The sequence below is a fragment of the Euprymna scolopes genome, chromosome 30 (genome assembly GCF_053919585.1).
Source record: "Euprymna scolopes isolate OS-2025 chromosome 30, ASM5391958v1, whole genome shotgun sequence".
Classification (NCBI taxonomy): Eukaryota; Metazoa; Mollusca; class Cephalopoda; order Sepiida; family Sepiolidae; genus Euprymna; species Euprymna scolopes.
In genome coordinates this window covers 87437563-87456868 of record NC_136511.1, presented here as the reverse complement: position 1 = coordinate 87456868, position 19306 = coordinate 87437563, and the positions used below count along the sequence as shown (strand labels likewise).

At 27.7% G+C, this 19306-nt stretch overlaps 1 protein-coding gene across 28 annotated transcripts in view; it reads right to left on the bottom strand.

The window, feature by feature from the left end:
- Nucleotides 1-19306, bottom strand: part of LOC145254883 (uncharacterized) — a 751603-nt gene that overhangs the window by 131568 nt on the left and 600729 nt on the right. For 27 of the 28 annotated variants that reach the window (XM_080113782.1, XM_080113768.1, XM_080113776.1 and 24 more), the window contains exon 5: nucleotides 10642-10710. In XM_080113782.1, coding sequence (XP_079969908.1) covers nucleotides 10642-10710 — 69 coding nt within the window. Of the gene's footprint in view, nucleotides 1-10641; nucleotides 10711-10753; nucleotides 10808-19306 lie in introns of all 28 variants that reach the window. The other variant, XM_080113769.1, reaches the window with a different exon arrangement.

The following is a 19306-nucleotide window of genomic DNA, read 5'->3' as shown; positions in this document are numbered from 1 at the left end:
GACCCGTGATTTACCTAAAATTCCTAAGTAATTCTCATTTCTTTGATAATTTTCTTGATGTTGAAAGTTTCATTAGTAATAAAAATACGATTACAAGTTATTAAAGATTTTTACTGTGTTCTGAATGATCAAATAATAGCAAGTTAGCACCGTCGATTAAATAATAGTTTCCGTTCAAAATTCTGTATTATTTCCTAATTCCAAAAGACACACTTGTTGAATGGCAGAGATTACATTTTCTGAATAGTTGAGAGAATAACATCCAAAGATCGAATATAAAGATGACAGCATTAGTCCAAATGATTCAAATATAAACATTCTTGTATGTTGATGCCTCCGACATCAATTTTATAGTTTATTTATATACAATGGGATGAATTCTGTATTTAAACAGGATGTATCTTGATGGTTGCTTCCTCATAGATGTAGATAATTCAATCAGAGTTTACGACATAAAAACAGCTATTAGCAAAAAATAAAACTGACGAAAAATTCTAATATAATTTTATTTTCTAGATTTTACTTTACGTTGATAAAAATTAGCTGATTTCAAAACTAGCAAATGTTTTTCTCTTGTATGTTTTTTTCGGCCACCGAGGTTACTCTTTCGATCAAAAGTAATAGGTCTTGTTGGATCATTATTTTATTTTGTTATCTATATTCATCAAATAATTATGAATCATGGAAGCTGATTTCATTCAAAAGTAATCGTTGATTAAAGCGAAATTTGGTCTTCTAATAAAATAAATTTTGTAATGTAGACATGACGATATTATGACAAGTTTGCTTTCCCGTATTTCCCGCAAGAAAGTGTGTGAGAAGATGAGTTAAAGAGAGATAAAGAAGATAGAGCTAGAGAGAGAGAGAGAGAGAAAGAGAGAGAGAGAGTAAGAGAGAGAGAGAGAGAAAGAGAGAGAGAGAGAGAGCTTCTATTATCTCCAAACACTTTTTTCTAATACTATTTCAGAAATTGTCCTGAAAGTGAATCCACATAATAAGCTATTAGCTGGCGTATCAGAAAAATGGGTGCAATTTTGAAATCACGCGCATATTTTATGCCGTTTTAAAATTTATTATTCGTAATCACATTCTGACTTAAAGTTACTAGCTAAGATTAGGGTTTGAGCTTTTTACAAATATTATGTTAATATTAAAATTAAGTTTCTATTTGTTGAACCGATTTAAAAATCAAATTTTCACCTGTTATGTTAATAAATAATCAGTTTTTAGTTAATATTCTTGACCAAAGTTTATTATGAAAATTATAAATATTATAATAACAAAACACATGTTTTACCCTAACTCACACACTAACATCAAGTCATTGTGTCAATACGAAAAATAAATGAAAAATATATAGATAATACGAAAACGTATTTGCTCTTCGAGAACGTTCAATTTTTGTAGCTCGTTAAAAATTAACATTGTGGCACTCTTATATGAACGGAAAAAATATTTGTCAAAAGTAATTACTTTTTTCCTCGTATATATATATATATATATATATATATATATATATATATATATATATATATATATATATATATATAAAATAATAAAATATGCAGCATTTTCATGACTTTTGAGAAAGTGTAACACGTTTTTTTCTTCACACTTTATAATATAGGCTCGTTAGATCTATAATAACTACACACACATATGTGTGTGTGCGTGTGTGTATGCGTGTGTGTATGCGTGTGTGTTTATTGCTTATATATTCTGTGTACAGAGGTTCAAAGTACGATACAATTATGTGTATTCAAGCAGTGTGTTTATTGTTCATGTGATGGATTGTTGTATATCTTGTGTATGTTGTGTTGGTCTAAAAAGCAGAGGAAAAATGCGGGTATTTATGACTGCTATATGCATGTGTGTGTTTCAAATATTGCAGATCTAACCAGAACTTTTGTTAAAAACCCATTTAAAATGTATAAAATAAAATAAAAAAAACACTCGGCAATTTTTTTAATAACAGAAACAATTTGCAACGAAATCGTCAAAAAAAGTGTCAAAATACGTTCAAATCTTATAGTCACAACTGTGCTCATCCATTAAATTGTCTCCGGTAAATACCAAGCCGATGACATCACCTTATTTAGCAGAAGAGATTTGAAAAAAAAAATTATCTCAAGTAAATTTAAGATAAAATGTTTGTTTTATTAATTATACTGACCAACCACACAATGCCTAGGTACAGAAATGTATTCTAGCCATTTTCTGACACGACAATACATACAATTTTTCAAGCTTTCATACTAAGAATCCGGCTTGAGGCAGTTCAGCTCACTTCCAGCTAGAAGCAAAACGTCTGTAAATGTTTAGCCAAAAATACTTGTATAATTAAAAATGTATAGCAAATAAAAATACGCGCACGGAGGCACACACACACACATACACACACACACACACACACACACACACACACACACACACACATATATATATATATATTTATATAGGTAGGAAATTCATTTTTACAACATGAATAGGTTAGATAAAGTAAGTAAGAATAAGAAACTAGATCTAATATTTGTAACATGTTTTTTTCCTAAGATTAAGGGAGGTGGTGTTTGATCAACACTGCTAGGAGCCATGATGTAATATACTGTTTTGTTTTTAAATCCCCGAAACAGTGGTCCATGGTAAACAACTGATGATCCCTTAAAAATAAATTATTACTGGTACTATAGTAAATTCGAGAGAGCAAGTTGATGCAGTGATTGCAGGTGGTTGGATGACTTACTGACTAAATGGTTTTCTAACGAATGATAATTTTTTTGTATATTTTTAAAGGTTAAAAACTTCCAAGACTATATATATATATATATATATACATACATACATATATATATATATATATATATATATATATATATATATATATATATATATATATATATAGTACGAGCTACACAGGGGTATGCACCTTTCACTTCCACAAAGATTCATCAGCCCACACACACAGATTACATAAAAATCGGCACTCAAATGTACGGGGACAGCCAGTTTTCCGACAATAGTAAAGAAAACAAATATCCGAATATTAATATGAACCGACATTTTAAAGACGTTTCTGCTGATGGGCTTTTCATACTTTTTAGTTTTTCGGCTTTTCCATTGTATCTCTTCTACACATAGTAAATGACACTGTTAATTTGCATATAAGTTAAAAGCAAATCGCCAATTACGCATCATTTTATTAGTCTGAATCGCCTACATTATAGTTTAGTGTTAGAAATCTATTAAAAGAATCATAGAAATAAAATAACAATTCTAATCTTTTTGATTTAAATTTAACTTCAGAAAACACATCATATGGTGTCGATTTTTAAAGAAAATCCCAAAGTTATGTAATAAAAAATTATAACAGAAGTATATGCAAAGCTTGGATATTCAATAAATATTTTAAGTAAAAATTTATGAAATTTAAAAACAAATAAAAAGCAATAATAGGAATAAATAAAGCAACCTAAGTAATAAATTAAATTGATCAATAGTAGTGAAGAGTGAATTAAAGCCTTCTTTTTCATTGACTACTGTACTAATATGTAGGGAATGGCTTAACTGATTTGCTGGCGTTACTCTTGATTTTTAGCTCATAAGTCTCAGTGTTTAGCATACAATCCTTTTGATGTAACCTTCATCGCTAACCTGAGTTACAGTTTTATTAATGTCATACATATATATATATATGTGTGTGTGTGTATGTGTGTTTGCGCGCGCGCGTGTGTGGAAATATCGAAAGAGATGAGCCCTTAGGCCTTCGAAGAAGAAAAAAAAAACGAATATAATATTTGCGGAGCCGGCAAACTTGCTATTGATCTGAGGCCAGAGTGTTAGTTGCTTTGAGAATGGGTTCCTTTCTGTTCAAGTACTTTTCTTTTTAAATTTCGTTATGTACAGATATGCTTAACCCCAACAGTGTTATCAAGGTGGAATTTACTCGGTATAAATGAAGTGGTTTTGTAACTCATACGTCTTGCAGCGTGACTCCGGCTTGACACTCCCAGTGATTACAGTGTTTTTTATGTCATGACTATGCGGTTAAACTGTTTCCATTAGTTTTTACTCCTAGGATCATTTAGGAGAAATTTCTTCAACGGTTATCAATTTTGTCTATTGTGTCACATGCTTTTTTCTGTGTTACCCTAGTAAGGGAATATGCCCATACAGTGATATTGAACGCGAAAGCATTAACCTCACTTAAACGCAACACAATACATAATATATAATCAAATTGTAGTATCTTAAAACAAGTATTTTTAGTTAAAAGTTTGGAATTTCTTTTTGGGAAACATTTTATTTCTGCCAACACTGATTGTGTTATATGTACATATGTATGTGCATATGTATGTACATATGTATGCACGTATATATGTACATATGTATGTAGGTATGTGTGCTAGTATACTCATTAATAAGAATGAAAGAAAGGCAGAATTGTTGATGAAAGATTAAAATTTTAAAGTTTTGGATGAAAGATTAAAATTTTAAAATTTGTGATCGATTTAATTTTAATCAATATCTAATGCTGCTAACGAGTAAAAGCATACTGTGTTAATTCTAAAACATACATTAATGCAAACATATGTGCATAAAATACACTATGCACTGTTAACAGAATTCATATATGCACTCATGCAATCTTACGAGAATAATTAATTTAGCTATTGTGCATTTCTCACATATAGATATATAAACGTACGCACACATATATATGGACACATGCATCAGTTTGCTATTTAAATACTAATTCCTATTTTAGAATGCATAAAATTCATACATGAATTAAACAGATGAAAGATATAACACTTGTATTCTACTTCATGCACTTTGTACAACGATATATACCTACATTTATATCTATATTCCGCTATACAGACATACATATATAACTATACATTAATAAAGACTTACAGGCATACATATAACTATACTATACATTAAATGCATTAATACTTGGACACACACACACACACACCAACAAATATATATATATATATATATATATATATATATATATATATATATATATAATTCTATACCACGAGTCTTCAGACAGACTTTGATCTAGCTCATGCAGAAATCTATTAGAGTTATCTTCAAGCAACAATGTGGTATATAAAAATTATTTTTATATAAATAGTCGGCGAAAGACTAGCATACTGTTCTGAACGCGCTATAAAATCTATATAACCACTGATAAAATGACTATTTCGTTTAAAAAGAAACGTTACGTTGCATAGTTACATTTTGGTAATTTGCGCCCCCAAAACTAAAGAATGATTCCAGGTTAACCCGTTTTGTTATAATTTTTAGAGTTTTTCTTCTGCATGAATCGAATTTGTATTTGAGAAAAATACAAAATCAGAACTTGAATAACTTTTGAACATCTGAATTGACATTTTGAATTAATGAAGTATTACGCCATATTCATATATCTATTCAGGGTTTAATGTAAAAATAAATTCTTAATAATTGCTCTCTTTACAATATTGAATATGTAGATGCTCAATGTTGCAATGAGAGCAATTATAATGAACTTATAAGAACCAAACAAATGTAGTTTCTAAACAGAACAGGTATATTTGCTTATTCTAACAATATGATCAACTAAGAATCGTTTTCTGTCAAAACCACGCGTTTTTTTTAAATAATACTTTCATCAGCTGAGTAAAATCATTTATGTTATAATAAACAGATGTCTAAAATATTATTTGACAAAATTACAGAAAATGTGAAGGGAAATCGACTTCTTGTGGAATATACTGAAAATATAAATAAATATGTGCATATTTATATATATATATATATATATATATATATATATATATATATATATATATATATATATATATATCGTAATTTGGGGTAATTGCGCCAAACCAGGGGGTAATTGCACCAACTAAAAAACGTGCTCTTTATATGCGTAGTTGTTAAAAGAGCACTTTTACCTAGTTGGCGCAATTACCCCGGACTTGGCGCAATTACCCAAAAGTACGGTATATATATATATATATATATATATATATATATATATATATATATATATATATTACCCCTAAACCTCTGGACTTGATGGAGGGAAGACTAAGATTTGCTGTTATAGTTTCAAATGATCTGAAATAACAGCAAGGGAGACTTTATTTCAAGTATTTCTCACGCGTGATATCTCTCCACTTTTGTATAGTGTGCGATTATGATTATGAATATCCCCAGTATCAAATAATCCTTATATACTATTAAATTTCCTTTATGTATGAAAACCCAAGAATGGAGATATAATACATGACCAATATGTGGAATCAAGTCTCTACATTGCTGTTGTTTTAAATCATTTGAAACAATAGTAGCAAATTTTATCAAGGCCAGAGATTTTTGGGAAATATCAGATATTTTGTAATTCATATGCAAAACTAGGAAAACAAGTTATTACAATTGAAACATTTTATGGCTGTAAAAAAAGTTCCAAAAATAAGCTCTTGTTGATAGATAATCCCCTTAATGTGTAACCTTAAGGGCAAATGTCACGAAGCCCACTACACAATTCAAGACATTACTTTTCCAACGAGCTTTCATTTGTTAAATTCTGATCAACAGTCGTTGATATTTAAAACTTATCAAATTGCCGAAAAAAGGTCGTATAATTATATATATATATATATATATATATATATATATATATATATATATATGGATATATATATATTTTGGTATATGAAAATTTGCTGGTTTATGATACTATTCTATGATTAATACTGTATGACAATTGATAAAAAATAACTAGATTTTCAAGCTAATAAAATGTGGCCAAATTTACCTACATTTGTATATATAATGTCATACTGAACAGCTTCATTTACGCTGCTTCGGATAGCTTCCCTGTAAGCTTACCAGGCCATATATATATATATATATATATATATATATATATATATATATATATATATATATATATATATATATATAATTTGAACAATGGGATAGAAAGTAAATAGGATTATTTCTCTATTCCTTAAAGTTTCAAAAGATGCTTTTCCCCCATAAGAAAAAATAGTAAGTAAACTTAGTTTTATATATACTAGCTATAGTTTAGTTGATTAGTACATAGTTTGAGAGCTTTAAAGTATGAAAGAAGTAACATTCTGAAATATAGTTCTGTTTGAAAAGGCCAGAAGCGTGTAAATGATATCTATTTACATTTCAAACCATAATTTCTACACTTCCCGATTTCTCAAGCAAAACTATTGATTGATGTTCTATCTGGATTCACTAGGAAACCCTTGGAATCCTAGGAGAGAACTTACAAATAGATATTCCACCACTAGATTATCGAAAATACCATTACATTTTCAGATATCAATCAAGTTCCAGCCAACTGCACTTTTTGTATTTCGGATATTGTCAACGTAAAATTAAATTAACATAAGTGAACCTCAAGCTGAATAAAAGCAAATATACATGTTGAAATCATTTTCCGATTAAGAATGTTGATTGCTTAATCGGTCTTATTCAGAACAATTCACAATATAATAGTACTGTTAGTGTGAACTAATGTATAACTTTTAAGACCGGTTAAAACAACGAAAGAAGTGAGAAAGCCATTAATCAATTTGACCATTGATAAATATATATTTTATAAATTTTATAAAATCTAAGCGAAATTATAAATCCACTGGCCGAAAGCATCTTGAGTAATTCCAAATTACAATGATTCGTGTCTAAAATTTCATCTATTAACGAGTATATTAATGAAAGGAAAATAAGTGTCCGACCGCTATTCGAACCTATTGTCATGGATGAAGTTCATTTAGTAATAATAACAACAACAAAAAACATTATAATAAAGTGTTTATTATTATATCATGGTTAATGTTAATGATTAGTGATTGATGACAGGCAATTGGAAAATTAATATTATGTAGTAATTTTTAAATGATATAAATGATTTATATATTTACATATACATATATAATTATAAAAGCTTTTTATATATTTGTATATATATATATATATATATATATATATAGCTTCAAAAATAAACGTTATAACAAAACAAAAACTTTAGATCACACCGTGTGATTTAAAGTAGTTGGAGATGAAGTTTGTTACCTATCTACATATATATATATATATATATATATATATATATATATATATATATACATATATATATAGCTTCAAAAATAAACGTTATAACAAAACAAAACTTTAGATCACACTGTGTGATTTAAAGTAGTTGGAGATGAAGTTTGTTACCTATCTACATATATATATATATATATATACATATATATATATATATATATATATATATATATATACGCAGCATTTTCTTTTTAGAATATTGCACTAAATAAATATTTTCATCTATGCATCGGTCTTTACTTCGGGCAGAAGACAGGTGATGTAACTGCCCTATGTGTCGTAAGTTCGAGTACTTTCCAATTCTTCTGAATTCATCATCAAGGATTGATTATTCTTACTGGTTTTGAACAATTTATATATTTTTTTAACTTTATTGTTTACTCTTCTTAAGCGGATAGAGCTTTTTATCAAGATAAGTTATCCTTACTATTAAAAATGTATTTTTCAGTTTAATTTTATTAATATATATATATATATATATATATATATATATATATATATATATATATATATATACATAGAATAAATGACAAAACTCTTCTGATGAGTTAAGGGCATTATACATTCACTAATTGATATAATAATTAAGTGATTGATTTTGCGCTACAAAACAAATACTGTCAAGAATTGTATAAATCGACTGATTTAAAGGAATAAATTATAAGATGGCGAACATCATGAATTTTGGAATATAAATTTTTGTTATTTATTCTATATATTGCTCTGTAATCACATATAATAATCTATATATTGCTCTGTAATCACATTGAGCTTCTTATATAAGGATTGATATATAATAAGAAAATATATTTTTGTAGAAATATATATATATATATATATATATATATATATTATAGAAGGCCACTTGGCGTTGCCCACTTGTAAAATATAGTGTAATGTAATAGTTTAATGCATACAGATATTAAGGATGTGAGGCACTAAGTAACCAGCCTTTTTAATTAACGACATCAGAGACAGAGATGCGTCCTTGAGAATAGTGGGGAGTCTCTAGAGAAATAAACATTGGATCACAACAGTTCGCTCCTGGTTATGGTATGACTCCCGACTCCCTAGCTTTTTAACTTTTCAGTTAAATAAAAAAAACACGTATCATTGGACCGTATTCGAGATCATGGAATTCACATGCTTGCGCCAGGTATCTCAGTCCCGCCTGACTGCTTCCCGGTCCCGCAACATGGCATCCATTGCAGTTATAACATAGCGTATCCTTGTATTATATCACAAGGAAATAGTATAGTATCTATAAATTTGCAGTATTTACATTTGATACGCAAGCAGAGCTAAGTCGTAAAGTACGAAAAATATTTTTTAGCTTATTAGCTAAAAAATATTTTTTCGTACTTTACGACTTAGCTCTGCTTGCGTATCAAATGTAAATACTGCAAATTTATAGATACTATACTATTTATATAATACACATAGACGTCTGCGTTTTATTCTCCAGATGAAATAGTCAAACTAATTACACAAGCCTAACACTTATAACTATGAAATGTGTGCCCCTATGTGTAGTATAATTCCTATAAATATATTCTTATGCTTTACGATATATATTTTATGTGAATTTCAATATGTATTATATATATATATATATATGTCTGTGTATAAGCATATGTATACTGTTTATATGCATGCGCACATAGTTACACAAAAAGACAAGCGCATAACTACACACGCATATATATATATATATATATAATGGTAATTAGTAAAAAACAGAAGAGAGTGCTCAATACTATTGGAGAGCACATATCCTTTTATTACCGTTTATCTGCTTAATTACACATGTTTCGATTAGCGAATCGTATCAACAATCAACCATATATATATATATATATATATAATATATATATATATATATATATATATATATATATATATATATATATATATATAAGCAAGATTTTCCTGAGAATATTGTGAGTACATATTATAAAACTTTTACTCTATTATAAATTTAATGTCAAGGTAATACTGTCAGCGAAATGACTTGTATTACGAAGCAGAAAAGTTTATTTCATAGATATGTTTACTGTTGAAACAAGCATTTAAAAGCATTAGTTAATTTCAGCGCAACAAACAAACGATATGAAAATGCAAGAGGGAAGACGTAAGGAAGGAAAGATCAATAAACGAACGATGATCAAAGAAAAATGTACACAAGAAGAAGAACAACGAGTATAAGATCAAGTCAACGAATCGAGCAGACAGCAAGAGCAAGAATCAAGTTGAAACATGTCGTGCAGCGGTTTTACGGGTCAAGCCATTTGCAAAGACAAAAATGGTACACGTAGAGCAATGGCCGCTCAAGGCGAGGTGTCGGCAAACAACAGCGGCAGCTTTTGGCAGCGGTTTTTGTTAGCAAGGCAGTTTGACGAGACAGACGGACATACAGGCGAAGAATTAAAAGATTTAATTCTGAAGAAGTAGACAGGGGGCAGGGTCGAGAAGTTCTTTTACCGACAGACTGACCTTGGTTCCGACGGCGCATTCGCTCAACTACTTGTTCCTGTATGCGTTTCTTGTGCTCCCTGTACTTGACTGCAATGGGAAAGAATATGTAGAGATAATTTGGAATACACACCTGTGTAGAGCTTTCGGCGAAGGAGTCTCTTATTCTCCCGCTTTTTGTACTTGACTAAAAGGAAAAGAAATAAAAATAAAACGAAGGGAAGAGAGAAAATAGGTTTTAATGAGGTTGTACAACGAAAAAAAATTAGCAAAGCAAAACAAAACAGGAGAACAAGGAAAAACATAAAAGAAAGGAAAATATAGGAAATGTTATAAAAATCTGTTTGTGGGAAAAGACGAATGGAATGGAGATAAAAAGGAAGAAGGGAAATATACTTTAAATTAAATAAACACAATCAAAAGAAAACAAAGGCAAGAAAGGAAAATAAGTAAAATTTAACTTTTTTAATTCGTACGATGAACAGTTGGCGTGCTGTGGCTTTATTTTAGATGGATTCTCGGGCCATTTCATTATGCCGTAAAGACGTAACCGTTTATAGTGTCAGTTAAGAAAGCACGTTATCGTTTCTATATGTTAGATTATGTTTTCTTCACAGGCTGTTGTTTGGAAGAGCATATGGATAACTTTTACGGAACAGACCAATTAATCCGTGTATTGACAACTATTTAAAAACTTTTCTTTAGTAAAGTTGGCTGGGATGGCTCGCAGAACTATATAATTGCTGTGATTTCATTATCTGCAGCCATAGTTACCAGGCGGCCAGTAGAGTTAGTGTTAGAAAAACAGTCAATTTTCGACAATATCTTCCTAGATTTTGTTTTTGATTTCTTATGATTTAAATAATGTACTTTTTCAAAACAAGACTGGCTGTTTGAAAAGTTTAAAATTAAACGACTAACTAAACGAAGATAAAAAGTAAAACTCTTTTGAAAGCGATATTGTCTCCATGTACAATTATAGCGGCAACTTTTCCGTTTACCAAACTGCAAATTACTTTACCTCCTTCCTCCGATGCGATCTAAAAGAATCTCCATTAACATAGATTTTTACAAGAATGTCTGATTTGTACAACACCTTGTCTGCAACATTATTTCTTTGGGTCCAATGTCAACAAATACTTATGAACCGGTCTCTGATGGAGAGAAATTTTGTACATTTCGTCCATCGCTTTCAATCCTTTCCGAATACAATTACATCACTCAACTTTTCAATACAATTAATGTATATACTCGAGTAGCTTTTAGCCTTGGTAAGTCGAAACTTATTAGTATATACAGTATATCAGACTTAATTCAGATGTAAAAAGTTTATTTCCAAGAACCTGTCATGATAATGTATAATTTATTCGTTGGGGTATATTCTTTACGAAGTACTATACTAAAAGTCTGTAATATTATTCAGATCGTTATGTGGGACATGACATCTTTTGATTATGTGTTAAAAAGTCAATATCTTCGGTGGTGATGCCACCTCATAAGTATGAAAAGTAGGTTGAATACTTTCTAATCTTGAGGAGTTCTCCCGGAATTTCCCGAAAAATCTTTTCCGGAGCGTTGCATCACCTCTCTTACTCTGGCACTCGTTTCTTTGTGTATCTTGCAAGTTCCTTATAGCACAACTAGTTGAGAAATAGCACAACTAGTTGAGCAATAGCTCAGAATATCCTGGCGCTTCGGTGGCAATTTTCGCTGATTTCTTTAGATGCTGAATAGCATCTAAAGAAATTGGTTGTGTTTTAACGAATTTATTTACTAACTGCAAATTATACATGTTAAGTTTTTAAACCAACTCTTACCACACGATCTTTCACACTTCAATGTTTACCGATTATATCAGCCAACTTTCTAAGCCAATCTTATGCCACTGTAATATGTATTAAGGAACTATCATTATTATTATTATTATTACAAACACTAATATTATTCCGTAACAACTTAAAGCAATTAATATTATCAACTAATATTATCCCGTAACAACTTAAAGCAATTAATATTATCAACTAATATTATCCCGTAACAACTTAAAGCAATTAATATCATCAACTAATATTATCCCGTAACAACTTAAAGCAATTAATATCATCAACTAATATTATCCCGTAACAACTTAAAGCAATTAATATTATCAACTAATATTATCCCGTAACAACTTAAAGAAATTAATATTATCAACTCATATTATTGCGTAACAACTTAAAGCAATTAATATTATCAACTAATATTATCCCGTAACAACTTAAAGCAATTAATATTATCAACTCATATTATCCCGTAACAACTTAAAGCAATTAATATCATCAACTAATATTATCCCGTAACAACTTAAAGCAATTAATATCATCAACTAATATTATCCCGTAACAACTTAAAGCAATTAATATTATCAACTAATATTATCCCGTAACAACTTAAAGAAATTAATATTATCAACTCATATTATTGCGTAACAACTTAAAGCAATTAATATCATCAACTAATATTATCCCGTAACAACTTAAAGCAATTAATATCATCAACCCATATTATCCTGTAACAACTTATAACAATTAATATCATCAACTAATATTATCCCGTAACAACTTAAAGCAATTAATATCATCAACTAATATTATCCCGTAACAACTTAAAACAATTAATATTATCAACTCATATTATCCCGTAACAACTTAAAGCAATTAATATTATCAACTCATATTATCCCGTAACAACTTAAAGCAAATAATATTATCAACTAATATTATTCCGTAACAACTTAAAGCAATTAATATTATCAACTCATATTATTGCGTAACAACTTAAAGCAATTAATATTATCAACTCCTATTATTACGTAACAACTTAAAGCAATTAATATTATCAACTAATATTATTCCGTAACAACTTAAAGCAATTAATATTATCAACTCATATTATCCCATAACAACTTACAACAATTAATATTATCAACTAATATTATCCCGTAACAACTTAAAGCAATTAATATTATCAACTAATATTATTCCGTAACAACTTAAAGCAATTAATATTAGCAACTAATATTATCCCGTAACAACTTAAAGCAATTAATATTATCAACTCATATTATTGCGTAACAACTTAAAGCAATTAATATTATCAACTAATATTATCCCGTAACAACTTAAAGCAATTAATATCATCAACCCATATTATCCCGTAACAACTTAAAGCAATTAAAGAAGTATAAATACGGAGAATGAATAAAACACATAATATGTATGACAAACTTAACGAATAAAAAAACAAGCAAAATTAAATATCGAGGAAAGAAAAATTAAAAACTAAATAATAAAAAATTAAGACCTAAAGAGGGGAACACATTTAAAAACAAACAGGACTCAATATATAGAAGAAATGAGTAGTTTTAAGCTTAAGCGTTCTGTATGGAATCGCCCCCAAATAGAAATACAAGAAAATGGAAATCAGACAATATTACAATCTGAAATTGCTAATGAAATATTTCAAGCAATTTAAATTGTTTCTTAATATGTATCTGCAGGACTTTGCAGATACATATTCTGTAGTATAATTATATATATACTTGTTAATTCAAGTTTATTTTAAATATAAAACATTTAGGGGATTCGTAGAATAAAGTATATTTAAATTCATTTAATTTGAAAGTACGATATTCTCTTGATTGAACTTGGATGTTTATATTTAACACAAGACTATGAATTGTAATTATATCAATAAATAAACGTACATGCTCTAATTACTGATAAGACGTATGTTTTCCACAAAAGGCATGTAATACAGAAATAAATGCTATAGAAATTACATGAACTGCTATAGTAATTAACATGAAATTTCTTATTTAATTTCTTTTCTTAGCAATTCATTCCTTTTTTATTATATTGGTGCATTAAAGCAGTTTTTATGAAGGTCCCAACGAATGCGTTGCAAATGTACAGTCAGCATCTATAATAGTTTGTTGATCGTAGCTGAAGAATATGCCACCAAAAGTTAAACTGAAACTGTTAGAGCGTTCATTATATGCCGCCTGTGCACCACTTGGGTTTTTGTTATGTTTTTCGGATGTTCCTTTCATTTTTCTTCCCATAACCAGGCTTCCTGTGCAAGAAGTTAAATTTTCGGCTAGTCTTACGTGTAGCAATATGTAAGGTGTCATTATAGTCCTCACATAAAATGTTTTGAAACACTCTGGATTGTTGAACGCGTCATTTTGAAAGTAGGGCCATCGAAACGTGAGGGCCTGCTGTATATAGATATTAATATTAAATGTTTTATTAAATTTAACTACGATTATTTATTAACAGACATACAAACGTAGAAATAAACCAATAAATAAGTTCAACATTTTCTAAGCGCGCTCTTTGCATTTCCAATTTGGTCATCGCGTTTGAAGAAACCGGAAAATTCTTGCAGTCAATGGCGTCCCTCCAATGGAATTCTGAAATTCACAGTACTAATAATTTTTTTTAGTATAAGAATGAAAATATATACATTTCCATATAAAAAGTAAAAAAAGACAACCAAGTAATAATAAAATATATTTTTAATAAGCGTCCATTCAATCTGCTACTTCGAATATTAGTTTAAAAGAATAAAGTTAATGTTAATTCAAAGTTAAATTGCAAATACAAACTTAGATGTTATTTTAAACTATTAGAAAAAGTAAATGTAATTTTAAATTAAAACTTTGAGAGATTAACCTCGAATTTTGAGAGACAAACGTAAATTAGTTTCAGAAATAAACAGGAAGACTGTGTAAAATTTGACAGACCAAAGAATGTAACATTTTAAAAAGTTAAAAGCAACTTCAGCCAATCCCGGTTATGTGAATTGGTTTTAGTAAAAATTGACTGTAAAATTCTAACTGAAATGTAATGATTTGTTCAAAAACTTTTGTGTGACAGAAAGATTGATCGACAGACACCGTAAATTTGTAAAGGCGTATCTATTAACTTAGAAACACATAACATGATGCATCTTTAATATGTTGCATTTTTCGTACTTTGTAGATATAAATCTCGATAATAAATCTTGTTTTTCTGTTTGTGGATCTGTAACATTTAAATGCATTAAGTTCCAAAGAATATTTCCACGTATTTATATTTTATAGATACGTATAATATTTTTATAAGAGAATATGGCTCTCAATTAGTCGTCACGGTCAAGTTTATAATAGCATTTTCATAGAAATATGCATGATATTTAAAACTTTAGGTGCGTCGAAATATCTCTAAAAGTTTTCTGTTGGTCTCTGCAGTTGCCATCTGTCTGTCACGCTGAAGTTTGAAACAGAATCCTTATTGTAAAATTAATATAATTTTTGAATAGTCTTTTTTATTGGTAAACGGACAGATGAAATGGACGCATTTTATTTAAAAATAATTTATTAGTTATGTTTTTAAGAATTAAATTGCAAAATAAATAGTATAAACATTTTAAAAGAATAACAACAGTATATGTGTTTATCAACAATTTATGCGGCGTCGTTCATTTGAGACACCTCCAATCATCCGTCCTCTGTGAACAGTCCATATCACTCTCCTAGTGAACTCGCAGAAGTGTGTCGTATATACTAGCTTGTCAGGTGGTAAAATATAAGTGGAAGGTAAAATGTTGTCTAGCCACGAAAAGCAGGCAATAAATGATTATTTCTAATGTCATTGCATCTGACATTGCTGATTTTTAGCCAGAGTTAATGCAACTATAGTCATTGCTTGTGAATGCCCATATACTTACTAACATCCATATAATAAATATATTCGTTAAATATTTAGTTAGCAGGATGCGCTAAATTTGAGATAAGGTAAATTATCTAAATTCGATGCACTAGTATTAATATAACTATATTTTGATAAATAAAAATCGAAACAGAAAACAGCTGATTTCTTATGTTATAAAATTTTTACTCAGAAAGGAATTAAATATCTAACAATGTAAAAATAAACATTAAAAAAGTTATATATATATATATATATATATATATATATATATATATACATATATATATATATATATACAGGAAATGGTATTTTCTAAAATAGCTTAACTCTCTCTTATTATTACACATAAGTACAAACCCATCTTATTTAAAATAAGTACACACACATCTTATTATTAAAAATAAGTACACATACATGTTATTAAAAATAAATACACACACATCTTATTATTAAAAATAAGTACACACACATCTTATTATTAAAAATAAGTACACACACATCTTATTATTAAAAATAATTACATACACATCTTATTATTAAAAATAAGTACACACACATCTTATTATTAAAAATAATTACATACACATCTTATTATTCAAAATAAGTACACACACATCTTATTATTAAAAATAAGTACACACACATCTTATTATTAAAAATAAGTACACACACATCTTATTATAAATAAATACACACACATCTTATTATTAAAAATAAGTACACACACATGTTATTAAAAATAAATACACACACATCTTATTATTAAAAATAATTACATACACATATTATTATTAAAAAAAAGTACACACACATGTTATTAAAAAAACATACACACACATGTTATTATTAAAAATAAGTACATACACATCTTATTATAAAAATAAGTACACACACATCTTATCATTAAAAATAAGTACACACACATGTTATTATTAAAAATAAGTACACACACATGTTATTATAAAAATAAGTACACACACATCTGATTCTTAAAATACGTACACACACACATGTTATTATTAAAAATAAGTACACACACATCTTATTATTAAAAATAAGTACACACAAATCTTATTATTAAAAATAAGTACACACACATCTTATTATTAAAAATAAGTACATACACATCTTATTATTAAAAATAAGTACATACACATCTTATTATTAAAAATAAGTACACAAACATGTTATTATTAAAAATAAGTACACACACATCTTATTATTAAAAATTAGTACACACACATCTTATCATTAAAAATAAGTACACACACATCTTATTATTAAAAAAAGTACACACACATGTTATTATTACAAATAAGTAAACACACATCTTATTATAAAAAATAAGTACACACACATCTTATTATTAAAAATAAGTACACACAGATGTTATTATTAAAAATAAGAACACACACATCTTATTATTAAAATAAGTACACACACATCTTATTATCAAAAATAAGTACACACACATCTTATTATTATAAATATAAGTACACACACATCTTATTATAAAAATAAGTACACACACATCTTATTATTAAAAATTAGTACACACACATCTTATTATTAAAAATAAGTACATACACATGTTATTATTAAAAATAAGTACACACACATCTTATTATTATAAATATAAGTACACACACATCTTATTATTATAAATATAAGTACACACACATCTTATTATTAAAATAAGTACACACACATCTTATTATTAAAAATAAGTACACACACATTTTATTATTAAAAATAAGTACATACACATCTTATAATTAAAATTAAGTACGCACACATGTTATTATTAAAAATACGTACACACACATCTTATTATTAAAAATAAGTACACATAAATATTATTGTTAAAAATAAGTACACACACATGTTATTATTAAAAATAAGTACACACACATCTTATTATTAAAAATAAGTACACATAAATATTATTATTAAAAAGAAGTACACACACATCTTATTATTAAAAATAAGTACACACACATCTTATTATTAAAATAAGTACACACACATATTATTATAAAAATAAGTACACATACATCTTATTCTTAAAAATAAGTACACACACATCTTATGATTAAAATAAGTACACACACATCTTATTATTAAACATAAGTACACACACATCTTATTATTAAAAATAAGTACACATACATCTTATTATTGAAAATATGTACACATACATCTTATTATTAAAAATAAGTACATACACATCTTATTATTAAAAATAAGTACACACACATCTTATTATTAAAAATAAGTACACATATATCTTATTATTAAAAATACGTACATACACATCTTATTATTAAAAATAAGTACACACACATCTTATTATTAAAAATAAGTACACACATATAATTATTAAAAATAAGTATACATACATCTTATTGTTAAAAATAAGTACACACAAATCCTGTTATTAAAAAATAAGTACACACACATGTTATTATTAAAAATAAGTACACACACATGTTATTATTAAAAATAAGTACACACACATCTTATTATTAAAAATAAGTACACACACATCTTATTATTAAAAATAAGTACACACACATGTTATTATTAAAAATAAGTATAAATACATCTTATTAATAAAAAAAAGTACACACACATCTTAATATAAAAAATAAGTACACACACATCTTATTATTAAAATAAAGACACACACATCTTATTATTAAAAATAAGTACACACACATTTTATCATTAAAAATAAGTACACGCACATATTATAATTAAAAATAAGTACACACACATCTTATTATTAAAAATAAGTACACACACATCTTGTTATTAAAAATAAGTACACACACATGTTATAATTAAAAATAAGTATAAATACATCTTATTATTAAAAATAAGTACACACACATCTTATTATTGACAATAAGTACACATACATCTTATTATTAAAAATAACTACATACACA